At 41.7% G+C, this 10,872-nt stretch overlaps 1 protein-coding gene across 1 annotated transcript in view; it reads right to left on the bottom strand.

Moving 5' to 3' along the window:
* The window catches only part of WDR4 (WDR4 tRNA N7-guanosine methyltransferase non-catalytic subunit), a gene marked incomplete at its 5' end in the record, with an annotated part of 16,743 nt that extends 6,822 nt beyond the window's left edge, over window positions 1–9,921 (bottom strand). The window contains 4 exons of the mRNA XM_010171085.1: window positions 4,842–4,940; window positions 6,285–6,345; window positions 9,047–9,159; window positions 9,765–9,921. Of these exons, the coding sequence (XP_010169387.1) occupies window positions 4,842–4,940; window positions 6,285–6,345; window positions 9,047–9,159; window positions 9,765–9,921 (430 nt within the window). The remainder of the gene's footprint in view (window positions 1–4,841; window positions 4,941–6,284; window positions 6,346–9,046; window positions 9,160–9,764) is intronic.
* Between the last annotated feature and the right edge of the window lie 951 nt (window positions 9,922–10,872).

Raw genomic sequence — 10,872 nt, 5'->3', positions numbered from 1 at the left:
TCAAGTCCTCTTGCCTTTTCCCCCGTTTCCAGCCTTCACTTCTTGCCCTAACATGACACTGGTCACTAGATAGAACCTCTGGTTCACCAGGTTAAGCTGAATTGGGAGTGACCATAGGATTTTATGCCTCGAGCTACCAGCTGATGTATAGGCATTGTCAGGGTGCTTGTTTCAGAATTTTGCAATCAAGGTAGGAAAGCAAAACAAGCTGCATAGCTTCCAGACATTCAAGTCAGCAAGTTTAATACCAGAAACTAACTATTTTGTCAACAGTACATGAGGAAACTGCTAAAAGATAAACCTTGGAAAAAAAGTTGGAAAGAAAATTAATTACTCCTAGAAATATAGCTGAAAACCAGAGTTACACAGTGCATCTCTAGCACATGAGAAAAAAAAATCCATTGTGTGATACAATCTCATGGTGGTGGAGAGCAAGAACAACAGCATGCACACACTTTTCACTCACACATTGAACTGCCTATTTGGACAGAAGAGGAGCACTTTATAAAAACCATTTTAAAAAGGATGATATGTTTCAGAGCTCTTGGGAACAGATGGGACTAATCTCTTGCTGCTCTGCAGAAATACTAAGGTGTTACTCCATACTTAGCATTAGGACCCATGTCCCCTGTTTAACACTGACTTTAAAAAATGCTTATGGTTCCAAATACCAGATAGAACGAGTGGGCTGAATCAGAACGGTTCTCTGTAGCTAAGATGTCTAAATGTTGCTATTGCAGCAGGGAGCCATTTATCCTGCAGCTTTAGAGTAGAACTGACAGCTCCTATTGTAAACCACCAGTGGGTTCTTCAGACATTCAAGAGAAAAAGCCAAGAGATATATATTAAAAACCCCCAAACCTCTGATATTTATTTCTAATAACAAAGCTCTGCCTCTCTGCCTGTGTCATGACAAACGTGCAGGCCAAGTGCAGCGATGGGAAGCGCCTACCTACACAGCTGAGTGTTTTGTCAGAGACACAAAGGGTTCTGTGAACTTGAAGTATGCAGCAGCTCTCCCCCACCCTCACTGGGGGAGGGAGGAGGAGGCTTTTTTGATTTGAACCAAGTGTTATTCACAGTTGGACACAGACAAGAAAATGTATCTTCTCTGCAAGCTCTTTCCTTTCCATGTGTGGGTAAGTTAACAATCAGCAAAGTGAATGCAAGCCCCAGGGTAGTATCTTGTTCAAGGACGAGCCTATGAAATCAGTTACCTTAAAGAAGAGCAGTCTGTGATAAACAGAAGTTCACTCGATACTCTCTGAACTTATTCAGCATTTATATGACACTGTTATCATCCTGCCAACACCTTAAAATTAACTTTTGATGTCACCTGTGAGAAGAGGTGACCCTATGAAAAATTAATGTACTGGAGCACTGGGGTAGGCTTGTGCAATTCATGTGCTGGACTTTAAACAAGCTTCTGCTGTCAAGAGGATCAGATGAGGTGAAAGCTCCAAAGCAGGAAAAATATTTATATAGCACTATGGAATGAGAGAATTAACTCCCATTTTAGTGGGCAAATTAACTGGGGATCTGCAACACATCAGCTGAAACCAATGCTACCTTGCTCAAAAACATTTCCAAAACAGAAATATTTCATCATCTGCCAAGCAAAATACATCCACAATTATGTGCTCACATGACCCAACACTGATGATGATTCCGTTCTCATTGTGCTTCAAGTTGTGCTTCAAGCTTCAGTGCACTCACAGTGGTTATCAATGGTAAAAATTAAATGCAACATGAAAGAAAAGAAACGCTTACATCCCCATCTGATCTTTGGTTGCAGAGTGTGTGGCACTTACAGCCTATAAAGTGCTGACTCAAGAGATTGTTCCTTTAAATTCAGACTATAAATATCACACTAGGTTGTGAATATGACCTTTGATACACCTGGATGCACAGCATGACTAAATACTACCACGAGACGTCACCTCTGGCATTTCTAGCACTATGATGCCAGCAAAACACAAGTCTCCTTTCCCCTTTGGTCCTGCTGGCCATCAAGGCAGTAACTGTTCTGAAAGAACTACATATTGACAGCGGTGTAGCAATAGAGCACAAAGGTGGCAACACACCACATTAATGTTTACATCTGTCATTTATCTGTCTGTAATCACTGGGACACTTGCCTGATCACTGTTCCAAGTTTGCACAAACTCTGGAAGTCTTCTGCACCCCTCAAGCACTGTGCAAATTTTGTGTCATCAGAGACAGATTTTAAAACACCTTTAAGAGTGGGCAATAAGCAGAATTTCACAGATTCAAGGAACAGGCCAACCTGAGGCTTCCAAGACCATTAGGAGATACATATATAGCAGTGGACAGAACAACCGCAAAACACTGCAGGAATGCAATTTATTAACTGCTGTGTTATATATATTAACCCCCAGGTTGTGGGTTTTCCCTGGTGTTGATTACTCACACTGAGTTAAAGCAGCTAAACAGGGACTCCTCGAAGTCAAAGGCCACCCCAGACTTCTACTGGGAGACTCCACCAACATAGAGTATCCTATGGGAGAGACTATCAAGTGTACTACATTCAGAAGCCTTTAAAAACTTTCTAATAAAGAGAGTTAGAGATTATTTTATAAATCAGTTCCTACTTGTAGCAACAAGCTTTTTCCTCTAACATTTGTTAATTTATCCAATGCTATGTTCAAGGTTTATTTTACACTTTAGTATTATTTTTTTATAAAATTGTTTGCAAGCAATGGAGTTAGGGTTCAGTGTGAGATCCAGCACTGTTAATCTACACGCGAGCTGGCTTACTAAATGCTAAGTGAGTCTAAGCAACAAGTAGCATTTTTACACTTAATAATAGGATTCCCCACTTCACAGCTAGTTGCTCACCAGTCCTCAATGATCCAATAAAGCTAGAAGCCAAAGTATTTTAAAATAAAACCATTCTTCCCTCCAAAAGAAATGCCTTGCAATGTTACTGCAGACATGGATTTGATGGCTATCAAACCATGGTGTTTCAACAAAGCGCTCTCGTTAGCTGCTTTTGAACACAAAGATAAAACACTGGCTTTGAAAATCCCACTTATTTCCAGTAGGCTACACATGGCAAAGTAATTGTGTAGGTTTGCCTCAACCTTAATTCTCCCTTCCTTGCTCAAATGCTGCTGCACCCAGACTGTAAGAGAATACCAGCTAGATGGGCTTGTCATCTATTTTGGTGCACCCGTTTTTTGCTTCTGAAAAAAAACAGTAATAGCTACTTCAAAGATTTCAAGCACTAGACTCAAGCTGAAATGATCCAGAGACCTTGCGAATGTGTACAAGAGGTCTCTGGCTCAGGTGTGCTTTAAAGTATACTTTCAAATTCAGGGCAGGTTTAGGGGAGGTTTAGATTAGATATTAGGAAGAAGTTTTTCACTGTGAGAGTGGTGAGACACTGGAACAGGTTGCCCAGAGAAGCTGTGGATGCCCCCTCCCTGGAAGTGTTTAAGGCCAGGCTGGATGAGGCTTTGAGCAACCTGATCTCGTGGAAGGTGTCCCTGCTGATGGCAGGGGGGCTGGAACTAGATGATCTTTAAGGTCCCTTCCAATCCTAACCATTCTATGATAACATTCTATGAGAAGCAGGTTAAATTGTCCATATAGATACTACTCTGAATTCCTGCTAACAGGAACTCTAGGCCAAAACCAAGATTTCCAGTATCTAAGCTTTAAATGCTGTGATGCAAGTGGCTGCCTTCCTGAGCTTATGTACAGACTCAAAGTTGTATGTTATTACTCCGACACAAAGAGCTGATGTCTTCTGCACAGAAAAAACCTAGAGCTGTCAGGTCTGTCTCTAGGAGTCTGGTCTTCCATAGGTTGTGATCCCAGTTCAGTTAACTGTGAAGCCCACTAACAAGAGCAGGCCAGACCTACACGGACAGCAAGGAATATCCGAGAGATCCCCAGCAACGGCTGCCGACTGCTGGGAGAGGCTGAGCACAACACACTTTGACTGACCAAAACCACAACAAAACACGAGGCAGGAAAGACAGAACTTTTCAATTCAGTTTCAGCCTGGACACAAATGTCACAGTGGATTTGCCTCAAGAGCCGTGCACAGCCACAGGCTTCCCAGTCACCTAACAACTGGGAGGCAGTTGTGGTCTTCACAAAAAGTACGCCAATTCACATAACAAGAAAGAACAAAACCAGAGATCCAAGTACTACCAGAACCACTGCTCACATCAGAGCAGCACCCCAAATCACAGTAGTACCCCAAAAGGGTACATATGACACCACTCACATACAGCTGCAAGCTAAGGAGAGCTCCTGGGGTGTTCAGTTTTCACATGGGACCCACACATTTTAATTCTGAACGATGTCCAGCTTCACAACAACCCAAAGGAACAAGCCCCCATTGTTTTGACTCCACTGGGCAGTTCTACCACAGGTGACTAGTGACAAATGTTACAAAGCTTCTTTTTGCTCAGATAAATTGCGACTTTAACACCTGAAATTCTAAGTATTTTTTAAAATGAGTGAATTTATAGATCTTTTCAGTGTTACAATGTATTTTCTGGCTAAGAGACTAAGGCACCTGTGTTTTTGAAAAAAATTTCAAGTGAAGGCTTTCTCCAGTGTGCAGAATTTGTATTTGGTAAGAATTACAAACAGTTTCCTTTGGTCACTGCTTGGCACTTTTTAGAAATACACACAAGATACAGGAATGGATTTCAGGGACTTTCTTCCCTTCCCAAAATTCCAGGCCTCACATAACTTCCAAACCCACCAAAAAAAGGGAGGCATTCCTACCAGAATGCAATACACATGTTTGGGATTCACAAGGATCAAGAGGACAGCAAAAGCACTAACACACACATGCATACCTGGTCAGTTTTGGTTGTCTCAGGACCACAGATGCTGCTTAGATCACAGCAGTACACTTCTTCCCCACTTTTGTACTGCCAAAGTCTCAGAGTCGAGTCCTGGGCAGATGGAAGCAGGGACAAGGCTATTAGTAACAGTACCTCAGGCAAAGAGAGGCCACTCATGGCCTTCAGCTAAATCCTGTTTCCCTGAAGAGCTTACCACAGAAGCTGCTAAATAGTCACTTAGTTAAGACCTCAAACTGCAGATAAAGTACTTTAATTAACATAATTTTTCCCCTCCATTCTAAATTATTCAATCATGCTAACTTTAATTCTCCTTTTGAAGTGGAAATTGGGTAGCTGGAGGAGTGCATTTCAAGTCTGTCTCAAATAGCACAGTAATAATACATGTGCTTAGCATCTTAATGGCAATTCTTTCAGGTTGCCCTTCTCCACTCTTACTCTTGTTATCACCCAAATTCTCATTTGATTTAGTAACCTCCTGGAGAGAAGCTAAACAGCTCTCTGGAAAAAGAGAGTCATCAAAGAGCATTTGCTAAGAATGAAATATAGCTGGACACAGGACTAACACTAGAGCTGCTTAAACAATTAGAGGAACAAGAGACAAGAGCCTTGGGGATGCAAGAGCAGCAGCTGTATCCAAACGCTAAGAATTACTCCAATCTTCACAGAAAACATTATTTGATTCCTATGCAGTTTTAGTAGTCTGGGAAACAGAGTATTGTTTCCCTTCTTTTAGACCAACTCCATCTACTCACTCTGTACAGGTCTGGCACGACAGCAGGATGTCATCAATTTAACAAAAGGGCTGGGGGGAGGGAAAGGAGGGAAAACTTAATTCTTCAGCCCTCATGCAAGCATTGTGTAGCACTGCACTGCAATCTCTACACAACATGCTCTGGACCTACTATGAGGACATAGAGACAAGGACATAATACAGAACAAGTCTCATAGGGGAAACCAAGTGGGAGGGTGTAGAGGGAACAATTTTTTAATCTTAAAAGCTCTAAAAAAAATCTGTGATTCTAAGGCCATTCATTCTCAAGACACTCATTGTCATGGCAGGCCGGCGTAATACCCATTCACTTAAAAGTTGTTTAATAGTCCAATGATTAAAGTTTGTCTGTGCTCCAAAGCAAGAAGAGTTGATGAGGACGAAATACTGAGGACTTTGTGATCTCTCTGTCCCAAAGATCTTACTGAGAAGCCAGCCTTGCTATAAACACAGTAACTGGCTCTTACACAATGTAGCAATAGAATGGCTGAACACCGAACAGAAAGCTGAGAAAGGGGGAGAAGGAGGGAGAGAGGGAGCATGCTGTAAACCACCAGAGATTATTCCAAGTATCTCAAGGACCCTGGGGGAAACACAGGAAAACAATGGTTTTAAAGTCTAAATTTTCAAGAAAAATACTTTTTTGAAGAACTTGCAATACATACCCCAGAAGCTGACAACAGCAGATCAGGATAGTTGGGTATTACAAATATTTTGCTTACAAACCTAAAGGGAAAGTAGTCAAAAGTTGAACTCTCTTGCATGACACTCTGGTATTTATAAACACACACAGTAAGAGAAAACATCGATTTTAAAGAGAACCTTATAATAAACAAAGAGATTCTCCACATGAAGCTAATTAGAAGGAAGAAAAAAAAAATATGTCTACAATGCTTAATATACTATATATACTACACAAACTACTGACTTTCTACTTAATAGAAGAAATTTCCCCATCTGCACCCAAGGAATTCTACTGACTTCCTCCTGACTGAGAACATGGCCATTTAGATCAAAAAATGCCAACGGAGACAGATTTACTCGGGCAGCATGTTTCCCTTTCTCGATCCATGGTGCACATTAAGAAGGTGAATCAAGAGATGCTTTTAAAGCACAACAGCAGTGATGACTCAGCTTTCAGAGTACCACATTTCTCCCATCGCAGTTGGGGATCATTCAAAAGCAATCTTTACAAAATTTTAAAACAAGCATGAGGCAATTTACCGCCAGTGTCTACATTCAGGCAGAAACTTGGTTTTTCGGGAGTATGTAATACTGCTGTGTCTACCATGACTTGTCTTTGCTGAGTAATGAGGTCCTGAACTTCTGGAGTTCGTTATTATCGTCGAGCTCAGCAACTTAAAACAGTGACCTGAGCAGAGCATTACCTGGGACAATCCTGCTTTTGAAAATGGGCATAATTTTAAGGCCATTAAAAAAAAGAAAGAGAAAAAAAAAATAGAAGGAAGAGATTTGGTCACTGTAATAGAAACTTTCATGACAAAGCAATAATGACAGGTGCATGCAGGTGTAACAGATACAGCAAGAATCAGCATGCACCCCACTGAAAGAAGAAAATCCAGGAGCAAGCAACAAGACAATCATAGCTGCTTTATATAATCCTTTACTTATTCATTCCTAATTTAACTATTGAATTTTTAAATATATTTTGATCAATTTACACTAAGTGCCTTCCCACTCTGCAGCCACTAAAGAACTCTGTACAGACACAAGAGCCCCCATTTAATCCTCTTTCTGACCATCAAGTTCTATTCATTAGAAAGTACAACTGTGTACACAGCAGGTGGAAACAGCAGACATGGCTCTGCAAATATGCTACAGAAACTGACCCGACCAAAGACTACTTGGATCTTTAACATGAGCAGTCTCTCCTTTTATACTATGCCAATTCTACAAAGGTTAGACTACCAAATGATGCTATTAAAATCAAACTGACACTCCAAACTAATCTGTGTCCTAAATGCTCTACTAAAACATCTTGGTGGGCAAGTTTTGATAGGTTATTGCCCAAAGCTCAAGTTCCCCAGTCACACTGTCTTTCTTTAACTCCTGTTTCTGATACAGTAAGTTGACTGCACCATGTTGCATCATCTTACAGAAGAACGTGCCTGAAGGGTGTTGTTATCCCCAAGTAACTCAGCAGCCAGACAAGCAGAATTACGTGCGTCCTCCGCCCTATGCAGGGTCACGTCTTCTCTGCTACTTTGTCACCGTGGACTTCAAAATTTATCAGTGGCCACACACAAAAAACCACCCTGCACAACCTCCCTACCCTACTCAAAACCCCTGACAACCGACAACAAAAAACCTCCAAAAGCCCACAAAGCCACCCAAAGGTGGAAGGCAAAGTCAAGAGACTCTGAAAACACCACAACTGATAGGCATCTTAAGCAGCAAAATGTAGAAGGAAAAGACTTCTAGAAGTCTATTTGCCATTGAGTCTTCTTCACGGGAAAAGGACTACTGAGAAGAAAAGGGAAAGTACAGTCCCTCACATTGGCTGAAAAGGAAATCCTGATAAACTGGCTAGAAGACAATCCCTATTCCTACACCAACAGAACTACCAGTCTCCTAGAGCAAGTCAAAGCACATCTGAATCACATCAGTACAGCTAGCAAGTTGCTTTGCTTCCTTCCACTTTTCAGATCACTGCAATTACAAAGACCTTCACTTCAGGATGGAAGAGAAAGGAAAGGAACTGTCAGTCTCCAGGCTCTGGAGTCTCTTGTGGCCAGCAGGTCAAGAGAGATGATTCAGCCCCTCTACTCCAGCCTGGTGAGACCCCACCTGGAGCACTGCATTCAGCTCTGGAGTCCTCAGCAAAGGGAAGACATGGACCTGCTGGAGCGGGTCCAGAGGGGGGCCACAAAAATCGTAAGAGGGATGGAACACCTCTCCTATGAAGAAAGGCTGAGAGAGTTGGAGTTGTTCAGCCTGGAGAAGAGAAGGCTTCAGGGAGACCTTACTGTGGCCTTTCAGTACTTAAAGGGAGCTTATAAGAAAGACGGGGACAGACTTTTTAAGCCTGTCATGACAGGACAAGGGCAAATGGTTTTAAACTAAAAGAGGGTAGATTTAGACTAGATATAAGGAATAAAGGTTTTACTATGGGGGTGGTGAAACACTGGCACAGGTTGCCCAGAGAGGTGGTACAAGTATCATTCCTGGAAACATTCAAGGTCAGGCTGGACAAGGCTCTAAGCAACCTGATCCAGTTGAAGATGTTCCTGCTCATTACAGGACCACTGGACTACATGACTTTTAAAGGTCCCTTCCAACTGAAATCATTCTGTGATTCTAACACAGATCTAGCTGTTGTTTAATATGATTTGAGGAGACAGCAATTTCATCCATCGAGGGACAGTGAAGAGCTGCACACAATAACTTTTGCACACAATGAACTTACTCTTTGTGTCCCATACAGAAGGATTCAATATAATAAGGAGCCTTTGCCAAGCTGACTCTGATCTTCTCATCTCTGTCTGCAGTTACGATATACCGGTCATCAGGACTCAGTGTCTGTTGGTAAAGGGATAGTTTTAGTGCCCAGTAGTCCAATGCTTGTTTTAATATAATTCTTCCTAACAAGGAGAAAAAAAAAAGCTAAGCACTAAACTATCTGTTTCTCCTGACTCTGAATGGCAGGTGCATACATTAAGCCACGCTTTTCCAACAACAACAGAAGCATAAATCTTTGTGATAGTAACTTTCTCGTTCACTAAGAGAAGCGACACTGACTACTGGGTCCAGTGAAAGCCACTGAGCTCCAACAGAACAGGCAGAAGTCCCACTGTGTCTTAAAAAAGAAATAAACTTATCACATTGAAGAGCTCAACTGACCTGACAGACTGAGTGAATTCCCATATACATTCCATTGCCACATCTTCTGTGACTGTAACACAAAGACTTTTTCAACACTCACACTCCCAGAATAGATAACCCTTTGGTAAGCTTGTTTCCTTACCACACCCTGCAGACACAAACTCGGTAGGAAGAAATCCAGACCATGTACTTCTTTTATATAAAAAATAACTCCCAAATCTGGGACAAGAGCAACAATTAAAGACTCAAACACAAGCAGGACTGTAGGTTTGTACACTAACCACATGGAGGCACATGCTTACCATATCCAATACTAGAGACAAGTGACCCAGCTGAAATTTTCCATCTGCTTGGGGTTCTGTTATTGAGTAAGAATAGACATCACCAGACTTGTCTGCAACCAGAATCTTATCCTCTGCAGCTGTAATAATGACAGAAGTGCATCTCCTGTTCACGGACCTGAAAGAAAAATGGCACAGTTTGAACAGCTCTGGATGGCAGCTTCAGCAAATCTGGATTCTGATCCAGTTAAACAGACCGAGAGACTGGACAAAAAGCTCTCAGATGCAACATTCTTGAAATAGCAGCAATAAGAATAAAGTTAAGGGAGGGTATGGGGCCAAAATAGCACTTTTGAGAGCTATTAAATGACTAAACTATGTAATAGCAAACACCCAGGAGAGTAGGAGAATGAGAGACCATTAAAGCCATGTGCCTGCATTTTGCTTAGGTACTTTCTCAACTGAGCATTTTGCCTAGGCAGCCTGCCAGTACTCTGAAGAAAGCTGGTAGACCTTCTTGCACTCTCAATAAAAACACAAGTCAAACACGTAGAAAAGACAAGGTAGGAGTTCTCCTAGTAAAGTCCTTTGCAGCAACACATCTAAGAACTGTGTTGAAACTACTTCTCCAGTTGCCACTTTATACTGCAAAAGGAAGTCCTTCCTTGTGAGTCTCAAGGACTCCTCCTCCCATCCAGAGTCTGAGAGCCACAGTCTCAGGGTACCTTGTCCAGACAAATCCCTGAATTTGAACTCCCTCATTATCTGCCAGTATCTTACAGTTCCAGTTGACAGTGTAGCAGGTAACGGTTTTCTTACAACTCTTCACATTAATGTAAGGACCACACATGTCAGAAAACAAGTTTTAACAAAGGTTTAATCACTTAGTCTAGAGAATGCTTCTGCAACTTAACAGCTGTTGTTATTACTGTACTACTTCTCTGTTCATAACACCACTTTTTGAAACCCCACTATGTCCTGTGTGTTGACAGAGGACTGTGGACACCAGGGATCGTAAGGAATGGACATTTCTATTCTCCTACTCTGAAATTCGGTGACTGTCTGGAGGCAAAAGCACAATATACTGTACTTCAGGTAGGAAGACAGAAATTGCAATACTGCTTTTAGT

The sequence above is a fragment of the Antrostomus carolinensis genome, unplaced genomic scaffold, assembly GCF_000700745.2.
Source record: "Antrostomus carolinensis isolate BGI_N321 unplaced genomic scaffold, ASM70074v2 scaffold1017, whole genome shotgun sequence".
Taxonomy (NCBI): Eukaryota; Metazoa; Chordata; class Aves; order Caprimulgiformes; family Caprimulgidae; genus Antrostomus; species Antrostomus carolinensis.
This window is presented reverse-complemented; position numbering and strand designations above follow the sequence as displayed.